The sequence below is a fragment of the Glycine max genome, chromosome 8, assembly GCF_000004515.6.
Source record: "Glycine max cultivar Williams 82 chromosome 8, Glycine_max_v4.0, whole genome shotgun sequence".
Lineage (NCBI taxonomy): Eukaryota > Viridiplantae > Streptophyta > Magnoliopsida > Fabales > Fabaceae > Glycine > Glycine max.
This window is the reverse complement of record NC_038244.2, coordinates 18,392,884-18,410,379: the sequence shown is the minus strand read 5'-3', so window position 1 is coordinate 18,410,379 and position 17,496 is coordinate 18,392,884. Positions and strand designations below refer to the sequence as shown.

The 17,496-nt window shown below is 35.4% G+C and overlaps 1 protein-coding gene across 2 annotated transcripts; it reads left to right on the top strand.

Moving 5' to 3' along the window:
• On the top strand, positions 1-14,522 carry LOC102661161 (uncharacterized). Of its 2 annotated transcripts, none has more exons than XM_006585621.4 (7): positions 1-313; positions 631-778; positions 1,298-1,558; positions 2,445-2,526; positions 11,820-12,016; positions 13,370-13,644; positions 14,107-14,522. In XM_006585621.4, exons 1-6 carry the CDS (start codon positions 117-119, stop codon positions 13,640-13,642), a joined length of 1,158 nt encoding a protein of 385 aa, XP_006585684.1. In that variant the 5' UTR covers positions 1-116; the 3' UTR covers positions 13,643-13,644; positions 14,107-14,522. The 2 variants fall into 2 exon arrangements, with proteins under 2 accessions (XP_006585684.1, XP_014634670.1); XM_014779184.3 differs by having other exon boundaries at positions 2-313; positions 14,011-14,522.
• The last annotated feature ends 2,974 nt before the right edge of the window (positions 14,523-17,496 follow it).

Sequence of the window (17,496 nt, the reverse complement as noted above, 5' to 3'; positions counted from 1 at the left end):
TGTACTATTTTTATTTTTTTTATTGTAAGTAGCAAAATAAAATAAGAGGTACTGGGCAATGGAAAGGGGTAGAGGAGAGAGAATTGATTGAACGAGTCGAGGAGTGGAAAAAGAATATGAATACGATAACGACGACGACGATGACGATGAGTGTATTAAACATCTATGGCTATGGCTATGGTGTTGTAGCTGTTGTTGTGTTCCTTATATTATTGCTTTGGCAGCGTCACAGATTTTTCTTCGCTTCATCTCCGTCGTCTCCATCCACTTCATTACTGCTCTTCGATTCTATCAATTCAAACTCAAACTCCAGGTCTTGGAATTTACTGTTTGTGCTTTTCTTTAACTTTCACAAACCGTCTTGCCCCAAAATATATTACATGATTCTGTGCTTGTTTAGCAAGCCCCCTTTTAATATATTACTTTAATTCACTTTCACTTCAGCACTTTAAAGCGACGATTTCTCAATCATACAACTTTCACTGCATATTTTTTTATCACTAAATTTCCTTTTAAACGGACTCACCCTAATACTTTGAGTCATATTCATACTTGTTTGTTTCATTGATGTTATTAACTGGCATTGAGTCAGGTGCATAATAAGATTATTTGATTATTCTACTCTTGCAGAAGCAGAACCTCAAATTTTGTGACAGATGCAGATTTGAAATTTTTAATGGAGATTTTGGATGAGAAGCTCGGCAGTGATAAATGGGAGGATGTTCTAGATAAAAGAAACCATCATCTAAGCTACAGTGTGAAATGCTGCAGGCCTAAGGTTACTGATTTTATTATTTTAACTCGGTTGTAGACTTAAATTGATCATTTTTCTTTCTGGGAATGTGAACACATAACTTATTTGTTTTAATAACAATAAAATGTTTCTTTCATAAATGTTGTGTGCCTTGTGTCTGACGTTTATGAAGCTTTAATTGTTATATAATGAATAAAATATTTCCGTGTTTCCCTTTTCTCTCTCACACAATGTGCAGGAACACCCAGGTACAGACACAAATGCAGAGTCAAACCATCCTCTGATGCACTACAGTTCAGTAGTAACTTATTGTGTCTAAGGAAAAATAGAAATTTACTTGATAGTTTTTCACACCCAAGTATTTTTTTTTCTGTTAAATAATAATAGTGTCAGGATGTTACATCCATTTCTTGTTCTGTTTTTCCAGTGTGTAATCTTCATTTTGATAGGTTCTAATTCAGTAACTGCTATATGCATATGAAAATAGAATGGTTTTGAAAGTGGTCTATAAACTACATAGTTGTTTCTCCATTGATGTTGCAGAATGGTCCCCTGAAATATTTGAGCAAGACTGTGTTCAATGACATTTCATCAGAGATGCTAAGAAACTTCTACATGGACAATGATTACAGAAAGCAGTGGGATAAAACACTGGTTGAGCATAAACAACTGCAGGTAGACAAATCTGATGGTACTGAAGTTGGTCATACAATTAAAAAGTTCCCTCTTTTAAAGCCTAGAGAATATGTGCTAGCTTGGAAGTTGTGGGAGGGGAGTGATAAAACATTTTACTGTTTTATGAAGGTAATCACCAATTATTATGGTTTTTTGTATAATAAAATGTGAATAATTGTTTTTATCTACTGATTAGTGTTAATGCACATTGTTATGATCCTGATACTTGTGAATCGTAATTGCATTAATATATGAATGTTGTTGCAACTATATCTCTCCCTTACTCTGTCTCTTCACCTTTTTTACCCTATCATTTAAGAGGAAGAATCTATGTAGGAGAAAATGATGATAAAGTTCTTAGAAAATATAGTGTCAAGTAGATAGAGATTCAGATTATAACTTAGAAGACACTATTATTTGCATGTAATACTATCCATGAGTAATTAACTAATTATCAATGTTTTAACTGTTTTTTTTTTTTTTTTGCCTACTTGGAGATTTATTTGTTGGGATTTGTACACTATATGCTGACATATTTTCACATCAAAATATTCTGGTTTCTCATTATATACATTTAAATAGAAGCTGTTAACCATTGCAAAACTTGGTTTGGTAGAACTTTCGTATGCCTTGTTGATATTGGCAAACAGTTCAGCATGAGTGATGCATCCCTATTCTCCATTCGTTTCACCTATCTGGCTATCTGTTCATAATCTTCCTGTTGATATCTTTCAGATGGTATGTGCATATTTAGACAATAGGCAAAATCCTATCTTGAACTTTTCCCTTTTGTCAATGATACTTCCAAGGGAAATACAGTGACAAAGCATATTGGAAATTGACAGAAAATACAATCTTTATTTGTGGAAGAATGTGGTAATTGTGACATTTATTGCTAATGTATTTGAGGATGCATAAAAAGAATTGTTTTTATTTTTTTAATTGAAAGCTGTTTCTTTTCTTTGTATGCAATGATTATTTTCTTTCCATTTTTTTTTATCATGAACCATGTTAGGAATGTGAGCATCCTTTGGCACCACGACAGAGAAAATATGTACGAGTTGAGTTTTTTAGATCTGGCTGGCAAATAAGAGAAGGTACGTTCCTGGTTTATTTCAAGTTTTTGTTCGTTGACAGTGATCTATTTTTTGGGGTGGGGGGGGGGGGGGGTCTACTTGAAGTTGTAACTATTACTTTTTAATGTTGTTAAAGAGTACAATTTAATAAGCCTACTCTACTTTCCAAGTTGCCTAGATTCATTGTAACTTAGGAAATAGAGTTACAATGATTAGCCTAATTTTGTGTATTCATTTTTCTATGTAATTGAGGGCGAGCCCTGGTGCAGCGGTAAAGTTGTGCCTTGGAGACTTGTTGGTCATGGGTTCGAATCCGGAAACAGCCTCTTTGCATATGCAAGGGTAAGGTTGCGTACAATATCCCTCCCCCATACCTTCGCATAGCGAAGAGCCTCTGGGCAATGGGGTACGAAGTTTTTATTTTTCTATGTAATTATTCTCTAGATAAATTGTTAGGTTGAGTGTGTTTTCCACTCAAGAAACTTACTCAAATACTCAATTATTTTCTCCTTAATGCTGTGGAGTATAATTATTGTAATTAATAGAATTTAATTTTTATCTTTAATTAGCCTGTACAGATTCTTAGGCTCTTTATAATTGTAAAGTGTTTTTTTAGTCTCTTGAGGCTCCTAAGTTAATGTGATAAAGTCTATATATAGGAGTGATTTCCTTTATTTCATATTCATCAAATTAGAATTAAAATTATTTTTAGTTTTCTCTTTTCAAATTGATGAGAGCCTTGGGAGAATCCCACCACAAAAGCTAGTTTTTTTTTATAAGCAAAACTAATTTATATTAGTATGAAGGGAATAGTACAAGTGGTACTGATATATGTACATTGTGTCCATACTATTTGAAAACCTATGGAAACCTAATTCAAGCTTTATTGCAAGAATTAATTCTCCATAGGTGAGAATTAGTAAAGACATCCTTCCATCAATAACCTATAGGACAACCCCCCCTGATTACAAAACCCAACTCTTATGTTGCTTGCCCATGAGTGAAATGGAATATCAAATCCTTTTTCCAAATTTTTGAGCCAACTCCTGCAGAAGAAAATAACATCCTCCATCAGCTTTTGACCATTAAACTTTTCATTTGCAAATATAATTCTGTTTCGATGAAACCAGATGCACCAAGTTAAGGCAGTCCACCATATTTGCCGTCACTGAGAGATAATACCCTTGAGATATCTGTGGCAATGTTGAAGGAAATGGTCTCTAGGTGATTTTGGGAAAACAGCCTTTATATTCAGCCAAGTCAATGATTCCCACCAAAGAGGCAATATTCTGTCACAATTAAAGAACAAGTGGGATACCTCCTCCTCATTCAATCTACAGAAAGGACACAAGATATCATTCAGCTCCACATTCCTTCTTCTCATATTAACCTTTGTTGGTAGTCTCTCCTGGATTAATCTCCAAATGAAATGAGACACCTTACTTGGAATTTTGAGCTTCCAAACCTGCTTAAATACCTCATCAAAATTGTCTTATGATAATTGGGAAGCTAACACTTTGTAAGCACTGGCCACTGTGTAAACCCCCCAAGAATCTAACCTCCACTCCCAACTATCCTGCTGATTAACTTGCATTGTCACAGCCTGAATATCCTCCATGAATTTTGCAACCGTGTCCACCTCCACTTCCCTAAAACGCCTCTCCACTCTAGGTGCCATTCCCATCCTCCCATTGTTGCTATCCCCATCTGCTGAATTGAATTCTGTTGCTGCTAAGATATACTGTATATACAAGGATATTTTTCTGCCAGCGATTTCCCACCAGTCAGCCAACCATCTTCCCACAATTTAACCTTTGCTCCACATCCAATTTTCCATTCTATACTGCCTCTAAACCATCCCTCCTCGCCAGAAGCATTACAAACATGTCTTAAATCCCACCACCAGATTGAATCAGAGGTATTTGATCTTGATTCATCCAGACTTCTCCAGCTCCTGTATTTGGAATCCAAAACCCTCGCCCATAATTCTCCCTTATGATGGAAAAGGTTCCAATGCCATTTCCTAAGAAGAACGCAATTGAACTTAGCTATATCCCGCATCTCCAACCCACCTTTCTCCTTTGGAAGACAATTGTCTTCCATTTTTCCCAAGCAATTTTCCTTTGGTCTGAATTTCCACCCCTTAAGAACCATCGCTGTAGCCTCACCAATTTGATGGCCACCTTCTTTGGGACCCTGGAAAAAAAAAAAGAAAGAAAATAGGGATTGAATTTAAAATTGACTTTGTAAGAGTGACCCTTCCCCTAAAAGATAGATGTCTTTGGTTCCATTTTGATAGTTTTCTCTCACATCTCTCAACTATAGGGTCCCAAATCACGCTACACCTTGAGTTTGCCCCAATAGGGATACCCAAATACAAGAAAGGAATGACCAACACTTTGCAACTAAGGTAATTTGCCGCATTTTGAATCCAATGATGTGACATGCCAATTGCCCTGAATTTGCTTTTAGCAAAAGTTATCCTCAACCTGGAAACTAATTCAAAGCTTCTCAACAAGACCTTGATTGCTTTTACATTCTCCAAGGATGCTTTCCCAAAGAAAATTGTATCATCAGCATATTGAAGTAAGCTAATGTCCACCTCATCCTTCCCTATCTTAATCCTTTCATAGAGCTTCTGTTCCTGGGCTTCTCTCATCAAGCTAGCTAGCCCCTCGGCTACAATGTTGAACAAGAAAGGAGCTAGTGGGTCACCTTTGCCTTAGACCTCTTTGAGGAGAAAATTCATCTGTGGGACTACCATTTACCAAGATTGATATTGAGGTTGACTTCAAGCATCCATCAATCCACTTGATCCATTTGGTGCAAAACTCCATCCGTTTCATCATGTAAGAAAGAAAATCCCAGCTCACAGAGTCATAGGCCTTTTCATAGTCTACTTTAAACACTAAGCAACTCTTATTGCGTCTCTTTGCTTCTTCTACAACTTCGTTAGCTACAACCACACTGTGTAGTAGCTACCTGCCCTCCTTAAAGCATATTGACATTCATCAATGATGCCAGGCAGCACCTTCTCAAGCCTGTTAGACAGAAGCTTTGCCACAATTTTGTAGATACAGCCTATTAAAGAGATAGGTCTGTAATCATTGAGGCCTTGTGGGTCATTTACTTTAGGAATCAACGCTAGAAAAGACGCATTGCCTCCTTTTGGAAAAAATCCATTGACATGAAATTCATTTAGGAATCTAAGCACATCTGGTTTTAGGAGATCCCAAAACTGTTTGATAGAATTAAAATTCAGTCTATCTAGTCCAGGGCTTTCCGCACTACCACAATCCTAGATGGCTGCCCTAACTTCATCCTCTTCGAAATGAGCCACCAGCTAAGTATTATGCTGCTGATCAATGGACTTAAATCTAACTCCATCCAGCCTCGGTCTCTCCCACTCAGGTTCCTGAAATCTCCTTTTAAAGAATAGCCTAGTCTCTTCTTTAAATCTACCTGGTTCATGAATCCAACACCCATCAATATTCACCCCTCTAAGCATGTTATAATGCCACTTCCAATTTATAGTCAATTGAAAATATCTAGAGTTGCAATCCCCTTCCTTAATCCATCTTGATTTTGCCTTTTGTCTAGTTATGGATTCAATTGATCTTGCTGTCCACCATAATTCCTCCTGTAGTTGCCTTCTTAATTTCTGATCTTCCTCATTCAGCTGCCTATCATCTCCCTCTTTTTCCAGATTATTGAGCTCGACTTCCACTTTCTTTAATTTCTGTTGAGCATCTCCAGAGTGATTTGTATTCCAATCTTAGTCTCTGCTTTAGCTTCTTAAACTTTTCTTTTAGGACATATTCCCCCCAGCCTGATACAGAACTGTCCATCCAGCAGTCCTGAACTACCTTCCTGAGAGATTTATCTTGCAGCCAACAGTCAAGAAACCTAAAAGGCTTGGGTCCCCAGTCAACAAAAGAGGATCGTAACAAGATTGGACAATGATCAGAGAAATTACGATCCAAAATAATCTGAATACTGTCTTGCCATTTGCAAAACCAATCAGCTGAGACAAGGACCCTATCAATTTTGCTTTTTGCTGTCCCATTTGGTCTGTACAAAGTGAATTTTCTGCCCACACTAGGTACATCCTCAACATCTAAGTCAACAATCCAGTCATTGAATTCCTTTATGCTGCCCCCATTCTGAATCCTATGACATACTCCTACTTTTTCATATTGCCTTCTAATGCAATTGAAGTCTCCTAAAATAAACCATAAACCCCCATTGTTGGTAGCTCTAAGTTGTTTGATATCATCCCATATAATTCTTTTGGAAGCTATGTCACAAGGTGAGTAAATATTAATTATAGTCACTTTTCCACCATCACCAACCCAAGTACCTTCCAAATATATGAAACCATTGCCCATCACCTTCTTTTCCATTTTGAAAGTTGCATCACTCTAGATACACAATAATCCCCCTTCATTATTGATTGTTGGCTGTAATTCCCACTTAACTTCAGCATCTCCCCACAAAGCTTGACATAAAGTTTTGTCAATGGCTTCCTTCTTAGTCTCCTGTAGGCATAACATATCTACTTGCTCTTTTTTCACCAAATTTCATATTGAGGCCCATTTTAGACCCCTCCCCAAGCCTCTTACATTGTAGGTTTCAATCTTCATGAGTCACCTACATTGCTTCCCTTCCCCTGATTTATGCCCTTGTCCCTTTCTTCCATGTTGATCAGTTTTCCTATAATTGTTCCATCCTGTTTGCTGAAATTGACTCCTATGTTTTTTGCCATTTCCAAGGTATTTACTGCCTCTTTTAATAATTCATAGCTTCTGGATGTTGAAGCTGGAATTGCTGATGTTGTGGCCTTTTTATCCTTGGAGTTTCCTTCCCAAATGACAACTTTCTTCAGCCCACTACCTGTTTTCTGTTTAGGGGAAGCTGGCTGGGTGTATTTTAAATAGTTGTTCCTGCTTTCAGCGTTTTGTCTGCTTTCTAGACATGCCTTCTGTTCCTTTTGCAAGTTTAATTTATGAATGGTCTGATTTTCCTTACTGTACCCCTTGTTTCTTGTGTACACCTTCCATTTTTTATTGGGCCCATTCAGATGGAGGCCCAAATCCTTGAACTCCTCTTTATTATCCCCAACACAAATTTTTTTGGTGGGACTCAAGCCTGCTTTGTCTTTTTCACACTCTTGAATTGGTTCCCACCTCTCCCTATGCAACCCCTTTAATTCAAAATCTATCTGAGTATGTGGGACCCTTTCTTGCTCTTTTTATTGAACTTTTGCCCCTCCTCACTTGAAAGCACTGCATCTGCCTCCCCTATATGGTTACTTTCTGCTGCCAGATTTTGCTGTCTGCTATCCTCCATGTCCCCCTCCTGCTGTTCTGCAGTGTCAGCCTTCTTTTGTACACATATTCTCACCTAAATCAGTGGGTGGGTCCATGCTTTGGTGAGTAGTCTCTGCTATCAACATTGTTGACCGTTGTTGCAGAGAGTGGGTAATACCCAACGGGGCATTCCACAGTTCACAGCCCTTGCATCTCCCTTAGCATCTGAGACAGTGTTTGATATCGGAGACTTGCCGTCCGCCTGACCTTCCTCTAATTGGATGTCGAATCTGATGTCGCTTCACTCTGAAGATATTTCTTCAGATGATTCTCTATAGTCCCCTCTGTTATAGTTGCATCTGTGAGACCCACAACATATCTCCTCCACAATCTTAACCGTGTGCGCGACCCCATTGATGAATGTTGTAACTATGTGATTTATCACATGGAGCCATGGGATTTTTATTAGGACACGTGCCCTATCCAGTTTGTGGAGCTCTCTTACATCTTCATCAACGTCCATCACCTCCCCAATCCCGTTCTCGATCTTTGTGATATTTTTCGCATCCCATGCATGAAGAGGAATCCCCCAGCACATCACCCAAGCCAGTCTGAAACCAGCCCTCAAAGACGGACTCCATCTCTCCAGCGTGTGGAACATTGATAGGTTGCTTTCGATTCCTTCTCTACACAACTATTCTGCTCTTGTGTCTGAAATTCCCATAAGAAGCACCATGTCTCCACCAATGTATTTTGGTTTTATCTCTTCACCTCTATCCCACATAAATTCTTCTTTGAGCCTATCAAACATTACTAGGTTCTTCAGTCTTCCCACCCAAGTGTTGGTTAGCCATGGTTTCTTATCCAATTGTATCGTTAATTGGACAGACGAACAAGATGGTATACTATTTGCATGTGCAGGCTTCGGTGTCCATTTTTTCGTCCCATAATTCCTGCCTGTTGCGACCACGTTCACATAAGTTCAGCTGCCTATCACATTTTTGATACTGTGCTGCTGACCTCCAGTAGTTGTTGTTCTCTGGTTTGCTATGCCTTTTCCTTTGTCGTTGTCCCTGTCACTCACCTTCGCCGTGACTGCCTCCTCTTTTGATTGGGGCTTGTTTTTCATTGTCTTTATTAGCTTTTGTTCCCTATCATGCTTTGGTAAGTTTACATGTAGTTTCAAATCTCTGAGAAACAGATTGTCCAGTTGTCTCTCTAGTCTCTTTGCATTGCCCACCCCTTTGAATCTCACAAAACCGTACCCATGGCCACTTCTATTCTGATTCCTTGCAATAAAAACCTCCTTGACATCTCTGCATTTCTTAAAAGCTGCTCACAACTCCTTTTCAACCATGTCTTCTAGAAACCTCGTGAAATATAACGAGAGGATGTTCGGAGTATCCCTCCAGTTGTTACTTCTTCAATTCCCCCTAGTTGACTTTGTACCCTTGGCTTCATGTTGCACATTATCCTTCCTAGCGTAGTTGAAATAGGACCTACCTCACACTCTCTCTGCGTCTCTCTCCCCCCCTTGATCGTTATGAATTAGATAGTTACCACAAAAGCTAGTTATTGTAGGTGGAGTGCCCAAGGACTTATAAACCCCACATTAGAATCCCGTACTTATAATGTGGGATTGAAGTCCCATACCATGTAATTGGATCTTACCATCCCACCACACTCCATAGTTCCAATGCCCACACATGCTGACTATCCACTAACCTTTTGACTAGTCCTAGGTGAACATTGCAATGTTGGCATCACCACTCACGCTGCTCATTTGCAACTAAGGCACATGGTGGAAGGCTCTAATATCGATTGATAAAAACCCTGGGAGAACTACTCCACAAAGCCTAGCTATTGGAGTTGGAGAGCCCAAGGACATATAAACTCCATATTAGAATTCAATACTTCTAATGTGGGACTCAAGTCATACCTTGCAATTGGATTCTAACACAAATCTTTCTAGTTTTCAAGTTGGTATCCGAGCTCGCAATCTTGGGGGTTGTAAGACTATCAGAGTACTCATAGAGCTGTTAGGAAGTTCCACATCGCCTGCCTCAATTCTCGGGATACAACTTATATATTTGTTGAATAACTTCACTTAATGCTAATTGGTTTTAAGTTGAAATCTAACATGATATCAAAGCCTAACCCATCTTGGTTCTCGCCTATTCTAATAGGCTTGCCTGTTCTAGAAAGGCATTTGTGGAAGGGAGGTGTTAGGAAGTCCCACATTGTTTGCCTTAATTCTCAGGGTGCAACTTGTATATCTGTTGGACAACTTCACTTAGTGCTAATTGGTTTTAAGTTGAAATCTATCAAGAGCAAAATCACAGGATCAAGAATGATGAAGAAAGCCAAAGGGTGGAGAAAACCCACTACTATCAAAGACCTGTGGGAAAGGTCATTTATATATCCCACATCAAATAGCGTATTCAATTAGTGTGGGTAGTTAGTTCATGCACGGTCCTAAGGTAGAATTCAGAGCCAAGGGGTGTGGGTTGTTATGGGTGAAGATTGTCTCGATGACCTTAGAATAAAGTATGTAGCTCCTCCAACAAGGGACATATGAAGAAAACAACTGTGATGTTTATGGTTGTATGATCTGTGGCAGCCATGTCTAAAATCCAGGAACCATTAGAATGAGCATAAGCTGCGATAGCAGTGAAAGATTACCTGACTGTACTGTTGAACTAGATGAACTAGGATTGCCTATAGAATGGGTTTGAAACATTTTGTATCGGTGCACTATCTGTTCTTTGCTGAAAGGAACAGAATCCGAGGATGATTGCTGCTTTGGATCAAAAGTGCTAGCTAGAAATGCATGAAAGTCTCCCCTAACTTTGTACCACCTCCCTATTTTTTCTTTGAATTTGCAGGTTTTCTACAAAGCTTCCAACAGTTCTCCTTCATATGCCAAGTCTTTTTGTAAGATTATTGTAATAAAGGAACAGTTATTCAACTGTGTCCTTGGGGTAGTTTTAGTAATTAGAGTTAGTGGTGAGGTTAGTTGTGCCAGCTGTCACTAGCTAGGCTTATAGATACTCAGATGTAAGCTTCTGATTTGGTGAAATGAACCACACCCCTCCCCCCCCCCAAAAAAAAAAAAATTCTTTTCTCTTTTCTGAGTTTTATCAAAATCTTCAACACTTTTGACAATGATCAAACCTAGGCCTTTGTTTCCCTCCATGTCCTTGAGTCTATCTATGCTGTCTCATGGGAGTAAGATAAATGAGAATGTTAAATTGGATTTGTTGCTACACAAAAAAGGCCAGGATATAAAATGATTGTATAGAAGGAGATACTGGTTTCACTTCAATTGAATAAAAGAAGAGAGAAAATCAGTTAAAGTGATTTGGCCTATTATTCAAAGAAGGCCACTGAAAGTACCAATGACTAATGAGGAGAGCATTGCATAGTTTTTAACCTTGTGGCCTAACAGAAAGGTAGACCAAGAAAAGACATTGGAGGAGATTGTTAAAAGGGATCTCATGGTGAATAATATTCCTAAGAATTTGATCTTTTGACTGAATCCATTGGTGTTGTGTGATCCATGTAGCTGACTTCACTTAGTGGGATAAGACTTTTGTTGTTGTATTCTTTCTTGTAAATTGCATCTTATATTCATTTTTCTATGTAATTATTCTGTATATCAATCCTTAGGCTGAGGATGATTTTCACTCCAGCAATTTCCTCACATTTTCTCCTTCCTTTAAGTGATATCATTTCTAATCCTATAAAAAATGGTTGAAATCTCTTTATCTCGTGTCATTTCTTTATAAAATATGTATGTGCTAAATTGAATAATGTACCATTACAACCTATTTCTATCTCTGCACATTTATTTGGAGTTTGATACTGTTGAAAATCTTTCTTTGTATTTGCACCCCGTGGTATTCTTGTGCTCCCTTTTAATTTTTATTTCATTGCCTCAACATTGAGTGAATGATTTCTAGCTATGAAAGGACTGTATTGTGACTGGTATTTATATAATTACAGTACCTGGTAGCAATGCCTGTGAGATCACAATGTTTCATCAAGAAGATGCTGGTTTAAATACGGAGATGGCTAAGCTGGCCTTTCGCAAGGGCATATGGAACTATGTATGTAAGATGGATAACGCGCTTAGAAGATACTCTGTTATAGGCTATCATTTATCAAGTTCAGTTACCACTTCAATCGATTTAATGCAGAAGGTTAGTACTGTTACTTTCACATATAATCATTTAATTCAGGGGAGTGTATCGGATTAGGATTCTAAAGGATTTTAAAAAAAAAAATTTATATAAAATAATCTCCTGATATTCAATCAGGATTATTAAATGATATAAATAAGTCTTGTGGTATTTAATTAAGGTTTTTAAGATTTTTTAACGAAGACAACAAAAATCTGATGGTATTCAATTAAGACTTTTTATAATTTATAGAAAGACTTTTAATATTCAAAAATACACAAATTTTGATAGATTGTTTTTTAAGAAGGATTTTGATAGATTTCATTTGACTTTTTAATATAAAACATTTATCAAGCAATCTCACCCAAACCCTTGAGATTTTGTTAGATTCTTTTCTTTCTTTTTTTATTTGTTACCAGACTTTCTTTTTTCTCATCACACATATCCTCTTCTCTCTTTAATATTTTTTAAAATGTGTGTGCTATATATGTTTTTCTTATTCTTTTGGATTAAAAAAAATGTCAAATATACTCTTTCCCTCTGTGTTTTTTTGTTTATTTTCTAAATTAATGTTTATCTTATGTGCTAAAATTAATCATGTTTTTCTTATATTAATTATGCATATTACCTTCACAATGCAATATTTTTTGTAAGTGTCACCTTACTTTTGTCATCCACTTAACTTAGTAATCCTCGTACAAAATTTTCATCCTCTGCTTCCTTTAAACATATCATTGGATTTGTCATGAAATAGTTATAGTAATTAAAAAAATCAGAAAATCAACGTATGATTTTAAATTTATTGTTTAAATCCAAAAGTAAGAATGAAAAAATGTTATTGCAAGAAAGGTTAGTATAAGAGGACATAAAGTTATAATCAATTTAACTATTAAAAATAATTATATTAGTTTTATTTTTTTATCTAAACCTCATCATTTTTTATTATTTTTTCCACTAATTCTTGTAATTTTTAATGTGTTTTTAAAAAGCTGATAAGTCATAATATTTTTACATAATTTTTAAAATCTACAAAACTTTTTTATATTAAAATAATCTTTTGAAATTTTAATTTAATACACTCCCTATTAGCAGAATGTTGCTTGAGGCAGATTTGCTTTAGATTTCAAATTTGTTCTTGATGACTAGTTATAACACCTTTAACCTATTAAACAACTCCTATGATGCGATAGATTCCTACTGGCAGGTTTAATTTTAGAATCAATTCTAATTTCTGGCCTGGACAAAAATGAGAAGATTTATAAAACCATGCACTTATTTTCCCAATTCCCAAAGCTCCTCCACACCACACTTGTAGATATATTAGGCACATTTTCGTGACTAATAGTCCCCTCCCTTCCTTTGTGTTGTGTGTAGGTACCTGCTTGCTTGGACACTATTTCGAGTAACATCTCTCCAGCAAATCCTACCGTCTTCCATGATCAAGTTACTGATGAATCTCAAATTAGGATGATCCAAAGAAGGCCATCAAGAAAGTTGATAGCCAATGGTTTGTTGCTTCTAGGGGGTGCTACTGCTATATGCCTGTCTCGTGGTCACTCTAGCCTAGGTGCTAAAGTTGCCATGGCATACATCATAAACAAACTTAGTAAGCGTGGTGCTAGATCAAACCAAAGCAAACAAAGTTGAAGGTAAGATTGATTTTATTTTTATATAATATTAGTCACCAATGTAATATTGAATAGTCAAGATTATATATAATCTTAAATAATGTGAATAATCCTTATGATCTAGATGATTTACACATTATTGCATATATAATCTACTAGTATGAGAGCTCATGCATTCTACTAGTATGAGAGCCTATGCAATGCACGGGTAAATTGATTAAGCTTCGAATATTTAGTTGTATTCTATGTTTTTTTGCAAATTATTATATTTTGTATCCATTATTTTTTAATTTTGTAGAATTAGAAATAGATAATGCAATTAGAAGTAAATTTAGCCGTTTTGGTACCTGCACTATGCACATAATGGAAGTCTCAAATTATATTCAGGTGATTGCCCATGGAGAGCAAGTATAATGTCCGAATCAAAGAAAAATGTTCTTCCAAAACATTGTTTGCCAGTCATGACCTTAATTTTTGTTGCAGAATTAATTGGAAGGTTAAGGAGGCCGAAGGAGAATGATGGGTTTGCAAACCTCAGTGAAATCAACTGCTATAATACTTGTATTAGCATGTGTGTAATATTATAAAAAAAAAACTTCGTACGCCCAGAGGCTCTTCGCTATGCGAAGGTATGGGGGAGGGATATTGTACGCAGCCTTACCCTTGCATATGCAAAGAGGCTGTTTCCGGATTCGAACCCATGACCAACAAGTCACCAAGGCACAACTTTACCGCTGCACCAGGGCTCGTCCTCCATGTGTGTAATATTATAAACTGTACAAAATTTCATGTTGTCAATTAGTTATTATTTTTTCAAAATGTATATATATATACTATCATGTATATGGCTTTGTATACAAATGCTTTTGTCTTTGAATAAAAAGTATGTATTACCGTCATCATTTTGGCAACACATTTTGATAGAAAAAGCTAGAAAATTTCTACTGCTAAGAACATATACAAAGGATTTTTAATAAAATTCTTATTGCTATGTTGTTTTCTTTTCATGGTATTTCCAAGCATAACCAACAATAGAAAGGACAGACGGGAAGTAAAAGGATTGATAAAAAAAATTTGAAGTTTGTTGTAGGTTTGCAAAAAAGCAAGTAATATCCCTTTGGCTGGGATTATGTATAACTGCTGACATAAGTTTTTGTTTTTTGCATCAAATTGGACATGCTACCCATTTGTCTTCTGTTGTCAACATATTCAGTCTTTCACATAAAATTAACAAAATACAAAGAGTTGAACATTTACAATAATTATCGATATATATTATATAAAACAATATTTGTTCACAAAAGATACTAATAATATATACACGAAAGTTTACACTAACTTAGAAATTGTCTAAACATCCACATGGACCACATCTTAACCATCAAAACATAACCATCACTACAATTGTTTTGTATTACAGAGGGAGAATAAACATCATTTCCTTGCATTGAGTATGTCTTCATAATTCCTTTTTCTCCATTGGTACGTTGATACTCTTGGATCATCAATGTCAGCAACCCTTGTATTTTTTTCATTCAGTTGCTGATTAACTCTTGCAAGCTCTGAATCTTGTTTGAAGAACCTAACATGGAATTTATGGTCACCCATATAAATAAATGTTATTTCTCTTTCATCGTAAATTTCATCCAGCCTTCTAAATTCAACCCAACATTTGTAGATGACATTTGAGTCTTTGTCATTTTCAAGGAGTTCAACCTTTGATACCCTCCCCTGCTTATCGATCAACTTCTAGTCTGTAGACACTTCATTCTTAAATGTTTTCCAAAACTTAGGACAAACAAAAACAAAATCTTGTTTCATTGACATAGTAAAGTATGTTAAAAAAATCAATTTATAAAAAATGTTAGTTACATAGTAATGTATCTTGTATAGGTTTTCGAACATTGCAGATAATTTTTGAAAAACAAAAAATAGCAAGTATAGAAACATCTCAAGAGAATATTCCAATTCAGATAAACATTTGAATAGATAAATCATAATCAAGCGACAATTTCAAGTATCTTGTTTCATATGCACTAGAACCAAATATTATACTTTTCATTTTACTAATTTTTATCTTATTATTATGTTTAAAGGGTTATGTAGAATGATAATTTAATACTAAATACATCTAGGAAAAATGATTGTTTTTTGGCTTAGTTTGTATTGTCTCTATTTTACAATCAACACCTGCATAATGGACTCAATAAAAACCAATATAATTTGTTATAGTAAGATAGATAAATGAGTAATAGCTACACTGTGTCAGTGTGTGAATCTTTAGTTATCTAAGCATATTCCAAAATAGAAATATTAATGTGGTTTTGTCTTAATCAATGTTAGAATTTATCACTCAACTCATTCAACAATCCCAATTAGTTTTATTTCTTTAATTATTGTTTTAATTAGTTTTTTAAGAAACTATTTTTTAATTCAAGTTTATACATTCCTGTAATAAGCAAACTTGAGTTTTTGACTTCATCAGTACTCTGTTTTGGATACCATTTTTAGTATTTAATATTTAATAAATAACACATTCAACATAATATACTTCTAATTTCAGACTCTTACGCTATTAGAGTTTAAGGGGTGCATTACAATCGACTATGTCGTTGATTGATTACATTTGAACAAATACCAAAATGATAATGATTATACTCCGTTTATGCTAGACATAGTAGTTTCCAGTGAAGAACAACTTATTGAAACCAATTTCGAAACCCTAATTTCTTAATAAAGTTTTTCTTACTGTAACCCTTAACAGAATACTTGTGTGTCCTTGTGAAATGAAGCAACCAAACAATAGATGGTTCGCTTTTGTTGTTTCAAAAAACTATGTGAAATGGAATACATTCTAAGGAAGAACACATACCCAAAAGAAGAAATCATATGTCGTGAACGCACCAATCATCACATCTCTTAGAAAGTCATCATTCCTTGAAGCATCAACCTTGACATTCTTGTTTTTCTTCGTTTTCTTCTTCCCACACATCGTTTTGCTCTGTTCTGAGAATATGTTTCGTATTCTCACTAAATATGCGCGTTTTTATAGATTTTTAGAATTATGAAGTGTGGGATTTTCTTGAAGCACCCATCATTTTTCTTCTACACCCAACCATAAGAATGAAAAACCCAAAAACACCCTTAAGTATATCGTATACAAATTGGCAATCTGTAAGGCCATTACAGAATCGCAATTCGAAACGCAATTTAGGATTCGCAATTTGTAAGGCCATTTTATTTCATCACCAATTTTATATGTTACCTTGAATTTTAGCCTCATTATATAGAGTAGATTCAAATTCTATTTTTGTATCAACTTCATTCAAAGATTATGTGGCTAAAGTACTAAATACATTAGAAACATAATTTAACAATTAAGTACTAAATTTAACCTAAATGTTGAGGCTATTTTTCGTATTCTGCACTATCGAAATTCAATCTGGTCCTTCCAACAGATTGTAGTACATTAATAGATTATTCTTTATATTTGCAATGCTTAATTCAAATAACAAATTTTAAATACGGCCATAAATAGAAGATAGTAGTTTATATATTTTATTTAACAATAACTCTTTTATTGTTAGAAGACAGAATTCAAATACCTTGGAAGCACTTCACTTTGGCTAGATGAACTATTACAACAACATTTTTTACTACTCTAGATGCAAGAAATACATTAAGTTCATCCACAAATGGACCAAATAAAGTACACTCTATGCTAAATCTATTTTTCAAAAAATATGACAAACAACAAATACTTATTACTTAATAGAAAACAGTAAAATACCATAGAATATAATAGAATAGAATTGTAAATACCAACAATAAAATACCACTTACCTATCATCTTCTATTTGGATTACATTCATC